At 45.8% G+C, this 22,687-nt stretch overlaps 2 protein-coding genes, 1 non-coding gene and 3 pseudogenes across 4 annotated transcripts; all 6 read right to left on the bottom strand.

Moving 5' to 3' along the window:
- Positions 1 to 626: 626 nt before the first annotated feature.
- On the bottom strand, positions 627 to 2,398 carry LOC119287935 (40S ribosomal protein S20). Its single transcript, XM_037567547.1, has 3 exons — positions 2,197 to 2,398; positions 2,009 to 2,122; positions 627 to 936 (listed from the first exon to the last, which is right to left on the bottom strand). The coding sequence occupies exons 1-3, from the start codon at positions 2,321 to 2,323 to the stop codon at positions 794 to 796; spliced, it is 384 nt and encodes a 127-aa protein (XP_037423444.1). The 5' UTR covers positions 2,324 to 2,398; the 3' UTR covers positions 627 to 793.
- On the bottom strand, positions 1,053 to 1,128 carry LOC119290241. The gene has a single exon (XR_005141827.1). It is a non-coding gene; the product is annotated as a small nucleolar RNA SNORD36 (small nucleolar RNA).
- On the bottom strand, positions 1,348 to 1,430 carry LOC119290244 (annotated as a pseudogene).
- Positions 1,613 to 1,697, bottom strand: LOC119290243 (annotated as a pseudogene).
- LOC119290248 lies at positions 1,809 to 1,894 on the bottom strand (annotated as a pseudogene).
- Positions 2,399 to 3,218: 820 nt separating the features above from the next.
- Positions 3,219 to 6,926, bottom strand: LOC119287934 (tRNA 2'-phosphotransferase 1-like). Of its 2 annotated transcripts, XM_037567544.1 has the most exons (8): positions 6,673 to 6,919; positions 5,686 to 6,061; positions 5,446 to 5,593; positions 5,138 to 5,227; positions 4,212 to 4,266; positions 4,014 to 4,136; positions 3,687 to 3,743; positions 3,219 to 3,587 (listed from the first exon to the last, which is right to left on the bottom strand). In XM_037567544.1, the coding sequence occupies exons 2-8, from the start codon at positions 5,940 to 5,942 to the stop codon at positions 3,457 to 3,459; spliced, it is 861 nt and encodes a 286-aa protein (XP_037423441.1). In that variant the 5' UTR covers positions 5,943 to 6,061; positions 6,673 to 6,919; the 3' UTR covers positions 3,219 to 3,456. The 2 variants fall into 2 exon arrangements, with proteins under 2 accessions (XP_037423441.1, XP_037423443.1); XM_037567546.1 differs by lacking the exon at positions 4,014 to 4,136 and having other exon boundaries at positions 6,673 to 6,926.
- Between the last annotated feature and the right edge of the window lie 15,761 nt (positions 6,927 to 22,687).

Genomic DNA, 22,687 nt, shown 5'->3' with positions numbered 1-22,687 from the left:
GTTCACCATTTGTTTGTTAGAGGTTGATTGGATAGTTTGGCCAGCGAGGGTCTGGGCTGTACATTACCTAGTTAGTGCTAGTGGAGTGGGTGAGGACATTGTGCACTGATTATTTCTTGCTCTTTCAGCAAGCAGTACAGCATGTATATATGATTGATTTGTTTGGCTGCTCAGATCAACTGGTTGAATTACCCTAGTTGCAAAGATGTGTAACCAGAAAATTTTGCTAACATGCAGGGATTTTCATAAATATAAAGATGTAATTTGGATATTTCAATGCAAGAAAAAATCTAGAACATCTTATGTTTAGTAGGATTTGGCACCGCAGATCAACGGTAATGGAGCGTTTGTCCTGGCAAAACCCAAACTTGCCATGCCAACCAACTGAATTTAGGGTTTTGTCATGGCAATTTTGTAGAACTGTGGCTTGTTTAAATGTAGAGAATTGCCGTTCATTCGATCATGATCGAACAGTTTTGGGGGGACAGGCAGCAATTCCACTTCCCCACTGTCGATCACAAACCACCGAAGATATCGAAGATAAGATACCGCTACCGAATCTCATAGATGAATAGCAAACCATGTATGAACATTCAACCCAGCACACACACAGCAGGGCAACGAAGGAAAATTGACAAAAGATAACTTAGGCACTTGGAATCACGAAGCAAAGAACCTAGTCACACAAAACCCAGTTCTCATACTAGAGAAAGTTTCAAAAACATCTTGGTACGCTGGTGTCTCTCCACCCTTGTAAAAAAGATTTAAAGACACATATAATGGGGCAGCATAACTACTGGTCGCTGATGGTCACCTCGACCTCGACGCCGGGCTCGATGGTGATGGAGGTGATCTGCTTGACTACGTCCGGGGAGCTGACGAGGTCGATCACCCTCTTGTGCACCCGCATCTCAAACCGATCCCAGGTGTTGGTACCTGTTTCACCGGACAAAGAACCAAGTGATTAGACTGAGTTCATCCCAAAATTATATTTTTTTGAAGGAAAAAAATGGGCAGCAGGATTAACAACAGACAAGTGATTCGTGATGAGCTGAGCATCAGGTTTAAAAAGCTCGATTTTGAAACATCAAATGTATCAGAATAATCTTTTGGAATCATCATTTGCTCAGCCCGTCCACTAGGTGCAAAGACGTCATTCTTGGGGAAATCATCAGAAGGTAAATGAATAAAACTACTTGTGGCATAAGCTACAATCATATGGTACTGGATTAAAAATGTGCAGGTACACATGTTGTAAACATCAAGAGAGGGCTACACTTGACAGATCACCCGCGTTGCCTACTAGGAGAAACAAGTGCAAAGAAGAAAACCAAACAACAGAGAGGCTAGCCATCAGTCTTAAAAAGCTCGATTTTGTATTATTCCTCAAAGAGAATCTCAGGAATATGTTGTTGTAGCATCATCTGACCAGCCCATCCATCATTTAACACAAGCCAAAAAATCAACACCACACACAAGCATCCGCCATGGATTGCACCACTGCTAGATCCAAACGTGCTATGGATTCCAACTGACAAACAGATCGACTCCTACGCAGGACGACCAACAACAATAGACTATCACTCAACTTATTCACTAGCACTAGACAAACCAAGCATCAGTTTTAAAAAGCTCGGTTTAAGATGCATCAATGATGGTGAAATCTCAGTAGCATCTCCTTGTAACATCATATGCTCAGCTGACAAACGACTCAGATTGTAACTCCTCTACATCATATACACTACAAACACACAGAGCTGCATCTCTAGATACACAAGAACAAAGCAACACGTTGATTGATGGCATGCGAGGCATCAGTTTTAAAAAGCTCGATTTTTAGATCGTCAAGGGCCGGAAAGGCCTCAGCGGTCTAAATGTTTCACATCCTCTGCTCAGCACGCCACCATTCATCACAGCGATTGATTCCTATTGTCTAAACAGCCGGACATCCACAAAAAACAAACATGGCGAACAGAGGGGCGCGAGAGAGGGGGAGACGGGTGGGTACCTTCTCCGCAGGGGGACTTCCTGGTGGTGATGTTGAGCACCTTGGTGGGCATCCGGACGGGGCCCTTGACCTTGAGCTGCTTCTCCTTGGCGCCCTTCACCAGATCCGAGCACACTGCACACGCGCAAACGTCAGACGAAGGCCAGCCAGACGAACGACCAACGAACGGGGAGCAAGAAATCACAGACCCTTCTCGAGGTTCTTGACGGACTTGGAGGAGAGGGTGATGCGGATGCGGTGCTGCACCTCCTGGGTGCCCTCGAACCCGAGCTTCCCCGACTTCATCGGCGGCGCGTAGGCCAGCTCCGTCGCCATGGCTGCCGGTGGCGGGCGGGGGAGGGCGAGCTAGGGTTGAGGAGGCGGCGGCGGCGGCGCTGGGGGGGTGGAGCTCGCTAGGTTTTGCTGGGCGCAGCGGGCGCTCCGCTTTATGTAGAGGAGTCTGTGATGGGAGGACGCATGGGCTTGGGCTGTGCGTGGAGTCTTCGCGGGCTTTCGGCCTTGGGCTGGGCCACCCGTCGTAAAAGGAAAAGAGGTCTACAAAAGGCCTGCTCTAATGTTCTCTAAAAACCTTCCTCAAAAAAAAAATGTTCTCTAAAAAGATCTAGAGCTAATAACGTGTTAGAGCACAAAAATTACACAAGAAATCTAGAGCTAATAATTTGTCTCAAAAAAAATAAAGTCCCATAAATCAGTCCAATGAAATCCACGGTACATGCACCCGGTCAACATTCAGAGAACAACTTCGATCATGTTATTTTGCTCCCAAGAAGCGATAAGCACGAAACTAAAAGAAACTGAGCCGAACTGAAAGGGGTTGTGTTTTACTAGCGAGCTCAAGATGAAACTTGGACCGAACCTGACCGACACCGCTACAGATGACAAACATCAAAACTATCTCTACAACTGGTTAACAAGACTGAAGGGGGGCAATCCAATGGTAAAAAATCCAGTGATTGCCCCCTGGATGCATGTATGATGATGAACAAAATAAACAGTTGAAGCAATCGCAGGACAATTGATCACCAGGTATACATAGTTTCCACCCTTGCCCCAATCAATCAGAGGACTCTCGTGGTCTAGACAGAAAATCGCATTTTGCCCGAGCCGAAAGCACACCAAAAGTGAAACCAAAAATCGCATAGCGGGCAGGCCAGCAGAAATCACTTTACGTAAATTTACATATTATTATTTATTTGAAACCACCGTAGGATGCATGCAAATTTTATGTATTTTTGGATGAAACTTCGCAGATCCACACATCATAAACAAAATTTGCTACCCCATAAAATCCGGTCATCATCACCATACGCAGGTTTCCCACAACCAGTACAAGGTCCACAGCAGCAGCAGAATGATGCCCCCTCTCATATACCAGGGTTACATGATGAAACCACGGCCCTTTCAGATATTACAACGCGGTTGATTTCCTTTTTCGCAAGGAGAATCTTCTACCTCTGGAACGGTATCGGTGCACGTCCTGGCCAAGTTTCGATCTTCTCGAAGTACTTGACGGGGACGACGCCGTCGAAGCCCTCCGTCAGTATCACCTTGTTGTCTGAGATGTATAGCTTCATCCCGTCTGGGAAACAAATTTGGAAATCAAATGTTAGCCTCTAGTCCAGAGGTAGAGGCTGGAGAGCCCTGATCATTTGCTGCTATTTACATGCGGCGGTCATACCTTGCAGTGCCTTTCTGACATTCAAATATATCAATATGTTTGCGCCACTCCGCATACCTGAAGAACACAAACCGTTAGTCCATGAAAAGGCAGAGGTGGAAGAAACATTAGACCACGAGCTGGGAATATATAATTATGGAGCATGAGTTGATGATGCACCTAAATAATGGAGAACAGCAATAACTGGGTGCACGTCAGATTTACATTGGAAAGATAAAATATGGATAATTTTCAGCATGATTTTACATGGAAGAACAGCCTTAGTCCTTCTATTTGTTTCCATAAGAACAAACTCAATAATAGTATGTCCGAAATGGAAAATCATACCACTAATAACTCCCCCATCCGATGGTAAACCACTTGAGAAATGTACATGTAGCCTTGCCATACGTTTAAGCCCATATTTCAGTATTGAATCAACATTTTTCCTGTAAGTTCCATGGACACAGACTGTGGATAGAAAGAATTAGCACAAACGCCAGCCATTCAGGAGAGGATGCAAACACGAGTGTTAAAATCAAGTACCTGAGACTTCATCAGCCGATAGAATTGGTTTCAACAAGCTCTCTGATGTAACAGTCTGCAAGAGGTTTACTCGATTATTATAAACGCAAACTTGATTCACTAATTCCACTATGCTGGTTGCTTGCAAATACAGTTCAACTGATGCTAGAATAAGGTAGCATATCACATTCCACAAACAACCCCAACAAGGAAACAGAACAGGAACTCTGCTCCCAGAAATATGCAAAAATTAGAATGAAGATACATTGGAATTATGTGTCTTCTGATTAAATTAGGGTGTTTGGAATATGACCTCAAGAACTGTGATGGAACATGTAACAATGAAGACAAGTCACTAAAAGATAAGTTGATTGTATTATCTGACCTAAGATCAGATATGATTTCTTTCAAAACATACCCACAGGTTACAAAGCTACATTGGTACAATCCTGTAATAGCTTAGGCATCAGAGAGGACAGGAGTGTCTTAAATCTTAATTACTAACATGGAAGCTCAACCGTAGTGCTACAGAAGAATATACATTATCGCTGTATGCCAGTATAGCACATCGAGGATAAGTCCAAGCCATTATAAGCACGATGAATTGCAACTTCATTCCTAGTACGGGCCAACAACGACCGATGATATAATTCTTATGACTAGTTAACAATAAGAAAACTACCACCGAGATTATAATACTGTAAAAGCATTCACATCTCAAGCTAAAGCACACAATGCCCCATATGTAGTTGATTCAAAAAATAGTCTGTATAAAAATCCCAAAGAGGGTGCATGCCACTATTAGGGCTCCTTTTGTATGTCTAATTTTCTCAGAAGTTACAGAAAAACAATGGTTACAAGGCAGGTGATCAAGAACATGATAAACACACCATACTTGTAGAAAAAAGAATACATTAGTGCAGGGGGCGTTCAGGCAGAGAACATACTGTCACAGTGTGCCCCTGGTTAGCTCGAATCAGCAGCTCGCCATCCTCCTCCAACAGACCAAATCTCTGCTTGTTGTCTCGCCTGACCGCCTACATGCAAATTTGCAGAATTTTACTCAAAGCAGCTTACAACTCACAACAAGTTCAATAGTAACCTGATTAATTTTACAGCTTAGAGATATTTCCCAGTTTAAGCTCAAGGTGATAGCTAAAAAGATGAAAACAACATGTAGCAGACACAAGTACACCAGGGTGCTCAGAAAAATCATCTACTGTTAAGCAGGAAGATGAGGCATGAGCAAAATTACCTCCCTGATTTCATCCACCGTGTGGGAGTTGAGCGGAACCTTGGCGAAGGTCTCCAGGTTGAGGCGGAGCAGGTCGCGGACCCGCACATAGCCATCGCTCCTCATGTTCAGCCTCAGCTCCGGCGCCATGTGCCGCAAGACCCTCGTCCTGAGAAGAGAAGCACAGAAGCACTAATGAGTACCCAGCTAGCAACAACACGACTGCAGAGAGGGGAGCTGGGGTTTGTGCCGGTGTATTACAGGAGGCGGCCGAGGGCGTCGATGCGGTTTCCGCCGTCGCCACCGCCGCCGCCGCCACGTCCACCCGGCCGCCTGCCACCGCCACGGCCGCCACGCGGCTGGTGCGTGGAGGCAAAGGCGGCAGCATTGGAGCGGTAGCCAGAGGAGGAGGAGGGGTTCATGGTGGGAGGGAGGCGGAAGGTTGAGGGGAAGGAGGGGTGGAGGAGGAGGAGGGCGCGTATCAGGGAGGAGATTGTGGCGGCAGTGAGGGCTCTCATAAGCAGCAGAAGCGGCGGTGGTGACACGACCGGCGACGCGCGGTGGCGGCCGGACGACCCCTGCTGGTGAAGACGGGTGAGCTCAGCCGGGTTGCTGCCTGGGCTTGCGCTACGGTAACCTGGAAGATTAAAGACATGGAGTGTTGTCAATTACAAAAAATCAAATCCCACGCAATTAATTTCAAAAGCTAAAAAGGAAAAGTTATAAAAGTGAATGGTAACCAAGTTAATGTTCACAGCACAATTTCTCTCTTATTATTTGTTAATTGTGTAATCTTAACTTGAAACTTGTGGCATCCATGTGAACCTAGTTGAATTTCCTTGTCAGATCTTTTACGTCAATATGGTTGGAAATACAGAGGGCGAGACAGCAGCTAGCTAGGCAGATGGTAGATGTATGTTCAGAGTATATGAGGACCATGTTACTGTTCAGAAACTAGTAATACGAAGATGATAGCCAGGCAAAACTACCGTAGGCCTAGATAGTGATTACCTTAACAAGTAGCCATATAGTAACAAGTAAAACACGGATGAAATCCTAAACATCAATCAATTTCTAATGTTCTAAGAAAGTAACACTTGCTAGATAACAGAAGCAGCAACGTGGGGTATCAATCAGCCTGAGGCGCTCGACTTGAGGGGCGCCATGGTAAGCTAACGAACGATTCTGCAGCAAGGCTCGCCAGATTCAGAAGCAGGAAGCGGCGGTAGATAAGCTCGATGGACGCACCTCACGGGCTCCTCCCGGGCCTGGAAGAAGAACGAGGCGGCGGCGGCGGCGGTGGAGGAGTCTGGCACGCTCGGCGGAGGGGCAGCGGGGCGGCGGAGGGGAGCATCCGACGGGACCGCGTGGGAGGCGCAGGAGGAGGGCGCGCGCGGCGGAGGAGCGTCGTGTCGGCGAGGGTCGGGGGGCGGTGGCGGCGGCGGAGCGAGAGGGTCGGGAAGATGAGATGCGATGCGAGAGACGCTCCTTTTTTTCTTCAAGTTTTTTCCGACCGACCGACCGAGCGAGCCCGAGGTGCGATTTTTCAATACACTGAGGGTCACCGAAGTTGAGTCAAAAGCACAATACAATCACTGGCCTTTAAAATACACTCGTTACGGTCACTATGTACGCAAAGTGACGATTATACGGTCACTGTCACACCCTAGAGCACTGTATAGCAATCTGTTGACCGGTCAAACAATCTACATGACATTCAATTGACTAGTCAAATAGCAGCCTATGTGATAAATATTGCAGCGGGCCCATCTGTCAGTATTTCTAAAAAATTGCATGCACAATTTTTAAAACTGTACGAAATTTTTTCAATTAAAGAAGCACTCTTGTAGTACATAAATATTTTTAATTATTTTTTCGTTTGCATGAATATTTTTTGTCTGTGGATTCATATATATCGCACATGGGATTGCTCAAAAAAATGTTATATCTCACATGCTTGTGTACGTGGGTGCATATGTGCCGTTGGAAAAAATAACTAAGCTCCTACGGGCTCGATTTGCTAGGGTGCCTTTGGATTCGTCCGCGAGGCCCTGGTTGCGAACCACCTACGGGCTTGGAATCCCAAAGACTGCTGTTTACGTTTTGTTTATTTATTTAATTTTTCCACCTACTAACAGATGGGCCCAAACCGAGTGCCACAGTAGGTCGTTTGACCGGTCAGAGTGCAATACGAATGCTATACAGAGAGTCAGTGACCGCATAATCACCGTTTTACGTATATAATGACCGTGACGAGCGTATTTTAAAGTCCAGTGACCATATCGTATTTAGGACTCAATTTCAGTGACCGCTAATGTATTTATCTCTTTTTCTTCTTCTCTTTTTTGACGGTGCAAGCCCCCGAGCCCGAGGTGCCGTGCGATTTCTCATTCTCTTTTTCTATAGTGTGTCTTTTTTTTTGGAACTCGCATTTTTCTATCGTGTGTAATTAAAATTAATAAAGTTTTCTTGACAAACCTATGAATTTGCCTTCTTCAACTTCTTATATTGTTTGGGTTTTTTTTTCCTCTGTGAAAATAATTCAGATAATATTATCAAAGCTCACGGGAAGTACAAAGCCTCTCAAATGTAATAAAAATTGCATCAAGATGCCAAGACCACCGCACTATCACTGTCACTATCGTCGCCGGAACGCGCCGTTGCCCTATCAGAGCCGGCTTGACCTTGTCGATGACGGCCGGGAAGTCTTCGTGCATGTGCCTCTAAGGACCAGCACCCTGGAGCCACAATCGTCGTCGTCGTCGTCGTTGAACCCTTGAATAGATCTGAAGCAACTGATACCAAATCTCGCCACACGGCGAGAAACTCTAGCCTCACCGCCCCAAGAAGACGGCGGGAATTTACGCCGGAGCTCCATCGACTACGTCCAGATGGATGAACTTGAGGAGGATCGAAGCCCGAAACGCAAACTCAAAGAAGAAGTGCCGCCATTCACTCGAGCACCGCACCTGCGAGGACTAAAAACTCTAACATAAACTACTAACCGAAGCGGAGGCACCGAGATTCCCCTTCCCGCCATCGGCCGTCGATGCTTTTCCGAGTATATTTTGTATTCGTCCACTCATGAAAGGATCAAATCGATCCCCCCCTCCCCGCCGCCCCCCGCCATCTTACTTAAGCTTTGGAATCTAACAACAACGATGGTTGCGAGTAGTACTACAGCCATCTTGCTTGTGTGGATGCAGCCTGCATTGCTGCCCATGATGATTTAGGTAAAGTTATCGATTCTCCTGAAATTTTATGTCCTATTAGCAATCAAACGTGCGTCCGTGGCTGGCATCACGCCAACTCACGTGCGAGCACCCCGCCGCCAGGGAAAAGCGCTCATACCCAGGCACTGCTACGGTTTCACCTGCCTCCCGCCGGCGCCGGTCTACTTCGTCTCCTTTTACCTTGAGGCCATGCAGGCGTGGTGGATCCCGACCCTTGCTAACCAGAGGGCTTCGACGACTTTGGATGTTTTTCTGAGTTTTCTTAGGGTTTGTGTCCTGCTCAGAGAGAAGAGGCGGCGGTGGCTATTTGAAGATGAAATAAGGTTCTCCCCGCCAAGTGATGTCCTGCAAGTGCACATGGTTTAGTTGTAACTTTTTTGAAGTAAGAATATCGACCCCACAGGAAGCACAGGAATCAATCTTTCATCTCTTAAATGGTGCGAATAAAATGCCTGTAAATTGTTAATTATCCAAAGCAATAGTAAAGTGATGAAAATGATGTTGGAGGTGCAAAGATAAATAAATCAACAAAAGTAGATAACTAGAATTGTAAATGAGAGGCTTGAGACAGCTGGGATTAAAGCATTCCCGAGGAGTCCGTAATCCCCTCTAGTGTGCATCGTGGTGCCTAAACACAATGCTACTTCGGATTCCTAAGCCACTTTACATGTTTCTCTTTGTCGGCAGAGCCAATATAAATACGTGCATACACGCGGCAGCTCCGTATCACATATGCCACTACCGTTCTTCCTCACTGGTTATCAAACTGCAATTAAGGGAAAAGATGTCCTCGTGAATGTAGCCAAAGTATTCTCTGTTTTACCCTGCTGCAACGATCCGCTTCAAAGGGAGATGGGGCCTGTCACGTCACCCACCTCTGCAACCACACGGTTCGCCAACATTAATAACCTTCCGTCCAAAGATGGCATACATTGGATGGTCGACTTCATCCAATGTCACGGAGATCATTAACATAAACATGCAAAGACGATGATCTATTATACACTAGAGTTCATCCATGTCCCCAAGAACTAAGGAAACTACTCACTCCTGAGCAACAAACATCATACCCCCAAAGATGGGAAACATGAATGAATCACACATGTAATAAACAAGTTATTCCTCTAGGGTTCTTTCTATTACAATGGGGGAAAGGTAGATGGCGATGATGATGACAGTGGGGATAATGTTGGAGCCTTCTTGATGAAGATGGTGGAGGCGGTGGCCTCCTCCTTGCCGGTCCCTTCCTCCGGATCACTCCGGCCCCTATGTGTAAGGGCATATTTATCCCCAAGATGTTTTGGTGATTGATGACAATGTTTTTGCGGACTAATCGTGTGCGTTAAGTTCTTTGAGAGATTCATCCATTGGCACGAGACGATTACCTCCCCTCGGTGTGTCATTCAAGACGGTGTAGCTCATGCGTTTCTCTGTTGGTGGACTAGTTTCGTAGGAGTCACCGTACTATCAAGAGGGGATCCGCTTTGGTAAGGCTAGGGTGGAATCAACACGTACACATCCGTTTCTCACCCGATGTCTTCCTTTCCGCTTCGATGGAGCAGCCTTTCCTTTCCCTTTGCCTGCCCTGACCTACCCCAGCGGTAGTACCGCGGTCCTCAGCGGTAGTACCGCTGAAGCTCTCAAGCGGTAGTACCGCTCCCAGAGCGGTAGTACCGCTTGTGGTCTTCGGCCGTAGTACCGCAGTGGTTCCGGGCTACTACCGCCTCGATTCTCGACCGATGTTTTTCGTGTCGGGTTTTGCGGTACTAAGTGCGGTAGTAGCGGCGGTAGTACCGCTCCAAGCAGTAGTACCGCTCCTACTCCCACGGTAGTACCGCTCTGGGGCCAGGTCTCTAATCTCCCCGTCAGCGCGGCAGTACCGCTGGGTGAGAGCGGTAGTACCGCTCTCAGCGGTAGTACCGCCCTGTCCAAGCGGTAGTACCGCTCTGTGCGTGGCTGTTCAGTGGGGTAACGGTTGGATTGGTTTCCCCACTATATAAAGGTGTCTTCTTCCTCCAAGTTGACTTACCTCTTTCCCCCAAAGCTCCATTGTTGCTCCAAGCTCCATTTTCACCCGATCTCTCTCCCTAGCCAATCAATCTTGTTGATTTGCTTGGGATTGGTTGAGAAGGCCCCGATCTACACTTCCACCAAGAGAAATTTGATTCCCCCCACTTATCCCTAGCGGATCTTGTTACTCTTGGGTGTTGAGCACCCTAGACGGTTGAGGTCACCTCGAAGCCATACTCCATTGTGGTGAAGCTTCGTGGTGTTGTTGGGAGCCTCCAAGTGTTGTGGAGATTGCCCCAATCTTGCTTGTAAAGGTTCGATCGCCGCCTTCAAGGGCACCAATAGTGGAATCACGACATCTCACATTGTGTGAGGGCGTGAGGAGATTACGGTGGCCCTAGTGGCTTCTTGGGGAGCATTGTGCCTCCACACCGCTCTAACGGAGACGTACTTCCCTTTAAAAGGAAGGAACTCCGGTAACACATCCTCGTCTCCACCGGCTCCACTCTTGGTTATTTCGTGCCTTTACTTTTGCAAGCTTACCTGTGTTACATCTATTGCTTGCTTGTGTGCTAGGTGTCTTTGCATCATATATAGGTTGTTCACGTAGTTGCACATCTAGACAACCTATTTTGTTGCAAGGTTTAAATTATTAAATAAAAGCTTAAAAATTGTTAGTTGCCTATTCACCCCCCCTCCTAGTCAACCATATCGATCCTTTCAATTGGTATCAGAGCCTCGTCTCTTTATTAAGGACTTTGTTGTCCGAAGAGTATGGTTGACACCAATGACGGTGCGGAGGAACACTCTGGTGTGAATCCCATCTCGTCTTCGGCCGAAGGGGGAACCTCGGTCTCATGTGAGGAATTCAATGTGGCTTTAGACACATTGAAAACCTCCATGACGGCCGAGGTTAAAAGCATGCTTACTGAATTCCTAGAAGGACTTAAACTATCTACCTCGCCGATGAAAGTGGGTGATCCCACTAACAAGGTGACAGATGCTACCTCCGACAAGGGGGGAGCTAACAACGAAAAGAGTCCTTCTACTAGTGGTAGAAATGGCACCGACATCTTTGCCCATGTGGAACCCCCAATTTATGGCGGGCCGATCCCCTCCACTCATTTGAATCATGCCGGTCCTCCTCCTAAATATGAGAAGCATGAAGATTTTGATTCTTGGGTTTACCGCTTCAAGCGTCATTTAAAACATGTGAACACTAACCTTTGGAGAATCATTGAAGAAGGTTTCTATCCTCATGACCCAAGCAACTTCACCCCTCGAGAAGCCGTGGACAATCAATTCAATGAGAGTGCTCTCTTCATCATCCAAGATGCTATCCTTCCCGAAGATCTCCCTCATCTTCGACCTCATGTCATGGCTAAAGAGGCATGGAAATGTGTCGAGTGTCTCTATCGAGGAAGTGCTAGCATTCAACGCTCCAACTATGAAGTGGTGCAAGATGAAGCCGATGAGTTTGCAATGAAAGAAGATGAAGAACCTCGTGAGCTCTTTCGAAGAGTGACCAAACTCGCGGTCGCTCTCCGAGATCATGGAAGCAAGGACACGGATGACAATTGGATCAAGCGCAAGTTCCTCAAGGCCATGATGCCCTACAACAAGGCCATGTCCTCCGTCATTCGTCAAAGACCGGACTTCCACTCCATGACCTCAAGTGAAGTGTTGGATGAGTTCGTTGCAATGAGTATCTTGGACAAGACCGCCGACAATGCGGTGCTCCGTTCTCAAAGGGCAAAGAAGCCCAACCTTTCTTTGAAGGCCAAGGTTATTATGGAAGAGAGGAAGAAGTGGAAGATGAGGAGAGCAACCCCGAAGACACCAAATTTGATTACCATGAGCACATGGCCCTTGCTTCAAGACAATTTTGGAGCAAGAAGAATTCAAGACCCAACTTCAACAAGAACAACTCAAGTGGCGTCAAGGGCAAGCAACGAGTTAGAACTTGATTCAACTATGGCAATGTGAGCCATTTCGTTGCGGATTGTCCTTACGAGAAGCAGGAAGACAATGGTGGCAAGTTCATCCGAAAAGACAAAGCCAAGTCCTTCCCCAACAAGAACAACTTCGCCAAGAAGACCCCCACTCGTGGGTTGGTGGTTCAAGAAGAATACCAAGAGGATGACGATGATGATGAAAATGAAGAAGCAATGGCCATGGCATCCGTTGCCATTGCTACTACTCCCCGGGTGTCTCTCTTTGATTCACCCAACGAGAACATCACCGCCAAGTGCCTCATGGCTAAAGCTTCAAACAAGGTAACCCCCAACATTAAAACCACCATCATTACTAATCCCTCCGTGGAGGATTGCATTGATGAACATGATGGGTCTAATGAAGAAGTGAATGAGTTTGAGTCTTTTATGAGTAAGCTCAAGGGCAAGTCTAAGAAGCATTTTGTTGCTCTCTTGGAACAACTTGGTGAGGCCAATGACATGATCGAGGCTCACGAAGAAACCATCTCTAAGATGGAAGGTCATAGTCGTGACTATGCCGATGAGATATCGGATCTCTCTAATGCTCTTGAGGAAGAACGTGTGCATCGTTTGACTTTTGAGGAGTCATACAACGATGACCATGCTAAGTTAAAGAAAGATCTTGATCATGCTCTTGTCGTGTCTCGTGTGCTAACTTCCAAGAAGGCTGAACTTGGGGTTGATCATGCTAGACTCAAAGAGGAGTTTGAGATACTTGACAAGGCCCACAAGGTCTTGAAGGGTGCTCACGCTAACCTCAAGGAGTCTCATGCTCAACTCCAAGTTAAGCTAACCAAGGAAAAGGCCACCTTTCCTCATATGGTATTAATTGATAATGCATGTGCTACTAACCCGTGTTGTGAGCATGTGCATCTTGTGGAGGAGAATGCCAAGTTGAAGGATCAACTTGAGAAAGGCCTTGTAACATGCATTCAAGGTGAGAAGAACCTCAACGACCTCTTGAGCAATAAAAAGGAAGTTGTGGCCAAGGAAGGAATTGGATTTGCACCCAAGTCCAAGAGCAAGAAGAAGAAGAACGACAAGACCAAACGTCCTCCTCCTCTCAAGCAAACTTTTGTGAAAGAGGGAGAGGGTGCTCCTAAGGAGAAGAAGGAAAAAGTGAAGGGAGTTGACGTCCAAAAGGGCAAAAGCATTTCCTTCAACAAAGCCGGCGACTTTAACCCGTCATATGTGTTGTGCCGTGCTAGTGATGGACATGTTTATGCTAAATTTGTTGGTTCTCCTTATGAGTACATTGAATGGTCTATTTGGGTTCCCAAGACCCTTGTTACTAACATCAAAGGACACATTACTAAATGGGTACCTAAAACCAAGCTTTGATCTCTTGTAGGTGTTTGCTTCCGGTGGGGGATCATGGTTGCTCGATAGTGGAGCAACAAATCATATGACCGGGAGCAAGGACATGGTGGTGGACGTGCAAAAGATTCCATCTATGCCCACCAATGTTGAGTGGGGTGATGCATCACATTCTAAGGTATTGGGTCTCGGCAAGGTTGTCATTTCTCATGATCTAACGATTGAGAAAGTCATGCTTGTTGAGTCCCTTGCATACAATTTGCTTCCCGTTCGTCAACTTGCACTCATGGGTTTTGCTACTTTCTTTGACATTGATACCGTGGCCCTCTTGTGGAGCAAGACTCTTAAAGTAGCCTTTGTTGGGCATGTCGAGAACGGTCTCTATGTGATTAACTTTTCAGAGCGACCCACTAAGACCGCGACATGCCTAATGGCTAAAGTTGACGTGGGATGGCTTTGGCATCGCCGTTTAGCCCACGTCAGTATGAGATCTTTGCAAAGTCTTCTCAAGGGGGACCATGTTCGTGGACTAACAAATGTTAGTTTTTCCAAAGATCGTGCTTGCAGTGCTTGTATTGAAGGAAAGCTTCATGAGAAGGCTCACCCTCCCTCGACCATCATCTACTCGAAGAGACCCTTGGAGCTCCTTCACATGGATCTCTTTGGGCCTCCATCTTTTGATAGTCTTGGAGGAAGAAAGTATTGCTTGGTGATTGTGGATGATTTTTCTAGATACACTTGGGTATACTTCTTCAAGAGGAAGAGTGAGACTCAACAAACCGTCATCAACTTTGCAAATGAAGCTCAACGTCAACATAATGCAAAGATCTTGACAATCAGAAGTGACAACGACACCGAGTTCAAGAACTACACCTTGGATGAGTTTCTTAATGATGAGGGGATCAAGCACCAATATGCTGCTCCATATACCCATCAACAAAATGGTGTGGTGGAGAGGAAGAACCAGACGTTGATGGATGCGGCTAGGACCATGATGGCGGAGTTCAAGTCTCCATACAACTTTTGGGCCGAAGCCATCAACACCGCATGTCATGCATCCAATCGGCTCTATCTCCGCAAAGGCTTGAACAAGACTCCTTATGAGATACTCACCGGCAACAAGCCTAACCTTAAGTATTTCCGGGTGTTCGGTTGTAAGTGTTTCATTCTCAAGAAAGGTGTTCGTTTGTCTAAATTTGAGGCTAGAGCACATGAGGGCATATTTGTTGGTTATGCTACAAACTCCCATGCTTACCGTGTTCTCAACAAGTCCACCAGACTCATTGAGGAGACGTGTAACGTGGAGTTTGACGAAAATAACGGCTCCCAAGTGGAGCAAAGTGGTACTTGTGATGTAGGTGATGAAATTCCTCCCCAAGCCATAAGAAGAATGAGTATTGGTCATATTCTACCCATTGAGGAACCCGTTGTGGCCGAAGGAGAAGGACAATGCTCCACTCTAGTAAAGCCATCACCTCCTCAAGACCCACACGCTTCTGAAGAACAAAGTGAAGGCCCTCAACCTCGTGAACAAGACCAAAGGCAAGATCAACCTCAAGATGGTGGTGAACCTCTAAATGATGCCCAAGGTCAAGTTCTCCCCCTCAAGGAAGTTCAAGATCAAGAACAAGCTCAAGACGGCGCTCAAGATAATCAAGTTAACCCTCCTCCCTCCTCATCTGAGGAGGAATTAGAGCGTCGTGCCGCGAAGATTGCTTCCAAGCTCACCACCCAAGTCCATCTCATGGAAAATGTGGTTGGAAGCCTAAGAAAGGGGGTAAGCACTCGTAGACAATTAGCAAACTATTGTGAACATCACGCGTTTGTCTCTTGTGTTGAACCCCAAAAGGTCTATGAGGCGCTCGAAGACTCGGATTGGCTCAATGCCATGCATGAAGAACTCAACAACTTCGAGTACAACAAGGTGTGGAGATTGGTGCCAAGGCCATCGGGGTACCACAACGTCATTGGAACCAAGTGGATTTTCAAGAACAAGCAAGATGCTCATGGAAACATCGTTCGCAACAAGGCAAGATTGGTAGCACAAGGCTACTCCCAAGTCGTGGGTATCGACAACGGTGAAACCTTTGCTCCCGTTGCTCGTCTTGAGTCCATACGTTTGTTGATTGCTTATGCTTCCCATCACAACTTTAAGTTGTAACAAATGGATGTGAAAAGTGCTTTTCTTAATGGTCCTACTAATGAGTTGGTCTATGTCAAGCAACCCCCCGGGGTTCGAGGATCCCTACTTCCCGGATCATGTGTATCAACTCGATAAGGCACTCTATGGCCTTAAACAAGCCCCACGTGCGTGGTATGACCACCTTACCGAGTTGTTACAAGATCGTGGATTTGAAGTGGGGCTAATCGATCCCACTCTTTTTACTAAGAAGGTCAAAGGGGAGTTGTTTGTATGCCAACTATATGTTGATGACATTATCTTTGGTTCCCCTAACAAAGCTTTTAATGAGGAATTTGCCGCTCTCATGACCTCCAAGTTCTAGATGTCTTTAATGGGAGAGTTGAAGTTCTTCCTTGGTTTTGACATCAAACAAAGAAGAGAAGGAACCTTCATCAACCAAGCCAAATACACTCAAGACATGCTAAAAAGATTCAAGCTAAGTGATGTCAAGCCAGCTACTACTCCAATGCCCACCAAGTGCCAACTTGACATTGATCCCAATGGTAAAGCGGTGGATCAAAAGGTATATCGCTCCATGATTGGCTCCTTGCTTTACCTTTGTGCATCTAGACCAGATATCATGTTGAGTGTGGGGATGTGTGCACGGTTTCAAGCCGCACCAAATGAAAGTCACTATGTGATGGTCAAGCGAATCTTTCGATATTTGGCTCATACCCCAAACTTTGGCTTATGGTACCCAAGAGGGGCAAACTTCAAGCTTGAAGGATTTACGGATTCCGATTGGGCGGGAGACAAAGTGGATAGGAAGTCCACTTCCGGAGGGTGCCAATTTCTTGGGTGCTCTTTGGTGAGTTGGTCTTCCAAAAAGCAAAGTTGTGTGTCTCTCTCGTTCACCGAAGCGGAATATGTGGCGGCCGGTAGTTGTTGTGCACAACTCTTATGGATGAGGCAAACTTTAAAGGAATACGGTGTCATTTGTGACAAAGTGCCTCTTTGGTGTGACAACGAAAGTGCCATCAAGATTTCTCTCAACCCGGTGCAACACTTCAAGACGAAGCATATTGAGATTCGGTATCATTTCATCCGGGATCACATTAGGCGAGGGGAGATCGAGCTCAAGTATGTCAACACTCATGATAACCTTGCAGATATTTTCACGAAGCCATTGGATGAAGCAAGATTTCGCGAGTTAAGGCATGAGCTAAATATCATTGATTCAAGCAATGTGACTTGAACCCTTGCACATCCCACCTCACTCAACTTGATGTATAGTTTAGATGTAGGCATGGACATAGGGGGAGTGGTGTTCTCTCAATGAACTTTCCCTCCCCCCATTATGCATAAAATGATCAACTCTTTCACATTAGCCATTTTTATGGTACATGTGCTTCAAAGACGAGTTTTGGTCATGGGCCCAAGGATAATTCTTCGCGGTGCCATACCAATTGACTCAAACATAGGTGGCTCCGGCCAGCGCCCTCTCTTGAGAGAGGCCAGAGCTCGCTCTGTTTCGTGTGTTTGTTTTGTAAGAGTGGGTTCTGGACCATTGTTAGTGTGTGTGTTGCCTTGTTGGTCTTTTTCTTTCTCTTGGCCTTGCTTTCTCGTCTCCTTGGCACTTTTGCCGTGTGTCTAGAAGTCGTTTGGTTGCTGAGCGGTACTACCGCTGGTGGCGAGCGGTACTACCGCTCCGTGTAGTACTACCGCCCTCCAGCGCGGTACTACCGCTGTGAGGCGCAGGCAGGGGGTTATATCGGGGCAGGGGGAGTTTCTTCTCCCCCATACCCATTCGCTCGCCCCCCTCGCTCTGTTCCTCTCTCTAGCAACCGGCGCCGCGGGAGGGCTCCGGTGGATCTCCCTATCCGGGGCGTTCCTCTCCATTTCCTTCGGTGGAAACGATCCCACCTTGTCCTCTTGCCATGGATGCCGGTATTGCCCCCGTTCCCTCTCTCTTGTTGTCTAGATTTCCAATCTAGCACCTTAGGGGCAATAGTGAAGGAAATATGCCCTAGAGGCAATAATAAAGTTATTATTTATTTCCTTATATCATGATAAATGTTTATTATTCATGCTATAATTGTATTAACCGGAAACATAATACATGTGTGAATACATAGACAAACAGAGTGTCACTAGTATGCCTCTACTTGACTAGCTCGTTAATCGAAGATGGTTATGTTTCCTAACCATAGACATGAGTTGTCATTTGATTAACGGGATCACATCATTAGGAGAATTGATGTGATTGACTTGAGCCATTCCGTTAGCTTAGCACTTGATCGTTTAAGTATGTTGCTATTGCTTTCTTCATGACTTATACATGTTCCTATGACTATGAGATTATGCAACTCCCGTTTACCGGAGGAACACTTTGTGTGCTACCAAACGTCACAACGTAACTGGGTGATTATAAAGGTGCTCTACTGGTGTCTCCGAAGGTACTTGTTGGGTTGGCGTATTTCGAGATTAGGATTTGTCACTCCGATTGTCGGAGAGGTATCTCTGGGCCCTCTCGGTAATGCACATCACTTAAGCCTTGCAAGCATTGCAACTAATGAGTTAGTTGCGAGATGATGTATTACGGAACGAGTAATGAGACTTGCCAGTAATGAGATTGAACTAGGTATTGGATACCGACGATCGAATCTCGGGCAAGTAACATACCGATGACAAAGGGAACAACGTATGTTGTTATGCGGTTTGACCGATAAAGATCTTCGTAGAATATGTAGGAGCCAATATGAGCATCCAGGTTACGCTATTGGTTATTGACCGAGAATAGTTCTAGGTCATGTCTACATTGTTCTCGAACCCGTAGGGTCCGCACGCTTAAGGTTTCGATGACAGTTATATTATGAGTTTACATGTTTTGATGTACCGAAGGAGTTCGGAGTCCCGGATGAGATCGGGGACATGACGAGGAGTCTCGAAATGGTCGAGACATAAAGATTCATATATTGGATGATATGGTTAGGCCAAGGGGTCAAGCCCATGAGGCTTTAGGTCGGTGCAAAAGGAGTTTTGCGGAGGCCAGGGGGCCAAACGCCGGAGACCCTGGCGTCTGGCCCTGGGCCAGATGCCGAGGCCCATGGCGTCTGGACCAGACGCCAAGGATTGTGGCGTCTGGCCCTGGAGTCCGAGAAGGACTCTTGCCTTTCGGGTGAAACCGACTTTGTGGAGGCTTTTACTCCAAGTTTCGACCCCAAGGCTTAACATATAAATAGAGGGGCAGGGCTAGCACCAAAGACACAACAATTGATCCCTTGGATCTCTTAGCCATGTGCGGTGCCCTCCTCCACCATAGTCCACCTCGATAATATCGTAGCGGTGCTTAGGCGAAGCCCTGCAACGGTAGAACATGAAGATCGTCACCACGCCGTCGTGCTGACGGAACTCTCCCTCGACACTCGGCTGGATCAGAGTTTGAGGGACGTCATCGAGCTGAACGTGTCCTAGAACTCGGAGGTGCCGTAGTTTTGGTGCTTGATCGGTCGGGCTGTGAAGACGTACGACTATATCAACCGCGTTGTGCTAACGCTTCCGCTTACGGTCTACAAGGGTATATAGACAACACTCTTCCCTCTCGTTGCTATGCATCACCATGATCTTGTGTGTGCGTAGGATTTTTTTGAAATTACTACGTTCCCCAACAGTGGTATCAGAGCCAGGTTTTATGCGTAGATGTCATATGCACGAGTAGAACACAAGTGAGTTGTGGGTGATACAAGTCATACTGCTTACCAGCATGTCATACTTTGGTTCGGCGGTATTGTGAGATGAAGCGGCCCGGACCGACATTACGCGTACGCTTACGTGAGACTGGTTTCACCGTTACGAGCACTCGTGCTTAAAGGTGACTGGCGGGTGTCTGTCTCTCTCACTTTAGCTGAATCGAGTGTGGCTACGCCCGGTCTTTGTGAAGGTTAAAACAACACTAACTTGACGAACTATCGTTGTGGTTTTGATGCGTAGGTAGAACGGTTCTTGCTAAGCCCGTAGCAGCCACGTAAAATTTGCAACAACAAAGTAGAGGACGTCTAACTTGTTTTTGCAGGGCATGTTGTGATGTAATATGGTCAAGACGTGATGCTATATTTTATTGTATGAGATGATCATGTTTTGTAACCGAAGTTATCGGCAACTGGCAGGAGCCATATGGTTGTCGCTTTATTGTATGAAATGCAAACGCCCTGTAATTGCTTTACTTTATCACTAAGCGGTAGCGATACTCGTAGAAGCAATAGATGGCGTAACGACAACGATGCTATGATGGAGATCAAGGTGTCGCGCCGGTGACGATGGTGATCACGACGGTGCTTCGAAGATGGAGATCACAAGCACAAGATGATGATGGCCATATCATATCACTTATATTGATTGCATGTGATGTTTATCCTTTATGCATCTTATCTTGCTTTGATTGATGGTACCATTTTAAGATGATCTCTCACTAATTATCAAGAAGTGTACTCCCTGAGTATGCGCCGTTGCGAAAGTTCTTCGTGCTGAGACACCACGTGATGATCGGGTGTGATAGGCTCTACGTTCAAATACAACGGGTGCAAAACAGTTGCACACGCGGAATACTCAGGTTAAACTTGATGAGCCTAGCATATACAGATATGGCCTCGGAACACGGAGACTGAAAGGTCGAGCGTGAATCATATAGTAGTTATGATCAACATATTGATGTTCACCATTGAAACTACTCCATCTCACGTGATGATCGGACATGGTGTAGTTGATATGGATCACGTAATCACTTAGAGGATTAGAGGGATGTCTTTCTAAGTGGGAGTTCTCAAGTAATATGATTAATTGAACTTTAATTTATCATGAACTTAGTCCTGGTAGTATTTTGCAAATTATGTTGTAGATCAATAGCTTGCGTTGTTGCTTTCATATGTTTATTTTTATATGTTCCTAGAGAAAATTGTGTTGAAAGATGTTAGTAGCAATGATGCGGATTGGATCCGTGATCTGAGGTTTATCCTCATTGCTGCACAGAAGAATTATGTCCTTAATGCACCGCTAGGTGACAAACCTATTGCAGGAGCAGATGCAGACGTTATGAACGTTTGGCTAGCTCAATATGATGACTACTTGATAGTTTAGTGCACCATGCTTAATGGCTTAGAATCGGGACTTCAAAGACGTTTTGAACGTCATGGACCATATGAGATGTTCCAGGAATTGAAGTTAATATTTCAAGAAAATACCCGGGTTGAGAGATATGAAGTCTCCAACAAGTTCTATAGCTAAAGGATGGAGGAGAATCGCTCAACTAGTGAGCAAGTGCTGAGATTGTTTGGGTACTACAATCGCTTGAATCAAGTGGGAGTTAATCTTCCAGATAAGATAGTGATTGACAGAGTTCTCTAGTCACCATCACCAAGTTAGTAGAACTTCGTGATGAACTATAGTATGCAAAGGATGACGAAAATGATTCCCAAGCTCTTCGTGATGTTGAAATCAACGAAGGTAGAAATCAAGAAAGAACATCAAGTGTTGATGATTGACAAGACCACTAGTTTCAAGAAAAGGGCAAAGGGAAAGAAAGGGAAACTTCAAGTAGAATGGCAAACAAGTTGTCACTCCCGTGAAGAAGACCAAAGCTGGACCAAAGCCTGAAACTGAGTGCTTATACTGCAAAGGAAATGGTCACTGGAGGCGGAAATGCCCTGAATATTTGGTGGATAAGAAGGATGGCAAAGTGAACAAGGGTATATTTGATATACAGGTTATTGATATGTGCCTTACTAGTGTTTATAGTAACCCCTGAGTATTTGATACTTGTTCGGTTGCTAAGATTAGTAACTCGAAACAGGAGTTACAGAATAAACAGAGACTAGTTGAAGGGGTAGTGACGATGAGTGTTGGAAGTAGTTCCAAGATTGATATGATCATCATCACACTCTCCCTAAACTTTTGAGATTTGTGTAGAACCTAAATAAATGTTATTTGGCGTTTGCTTGAGCATGAATATGATTTGATCATGTTTATTGCAAAACGGTTATTCATTTAAAATCAGAGAATAATTGTTGTTCTGTTTACACGAATAAAACCTTCAAATGATCATACACCCAATGAAAATAGTTTGTTGGATCTCGATCGTAGTGATACACATATTCATAATATTGATGCCAAAAGATGCAAAGTTAATAATGATAGTGCAACTTATTTGTGGCACTGCCGTTTGGGTCATATCGGTGTAAAGCGCATGAAGAAACTCCATAAAGATGGATCTTTGGAATCATTTGGTTATGAATCATTTGATGCTTGCGAACCGTGCCTTTTGGGCAAGATGACTAAAACTCCGTTCTCCGGAACAATGGAACAAGCTACTGACTTATTGGAAATAATACATACCGATGTATGCGATCCAATGAGTGATGATGCTCGTGGCAAGTATTGTTATTTTCTGACCTTCACAAGATGATTTGAGCAGATATGGGTATATCTACTTGATGAAACATAAGTCTGAAATAGTTGAAAGGTTCAAAGAATTTCAGAGTGAAGTGGAAAATCATCATAACAAGAAAATAAAGTTTCTGCGATCTGATCATGGA

This window comes from Triticum dicoccoides, chromosome 4A (genome assembly GCF_002162155.2).
Source record: "Triticum dicoccoides isolate Atlit2015 ecotype Zavitan chromosome 4A, WEW_v2.0, whole genome shotgun sequence".
Lineage (NCBI taxonomy): Eukaryota > Viridiplantae > Streptophyta > Magnoliopsida > Poales > Poaceae > Triticum > Triticum dicoccoides.
The sequence above is the reverse complement of the archived record's forward strand: the minus strand, read 5'-3'. Positions and strand labels throughout refer to the sequence as shown.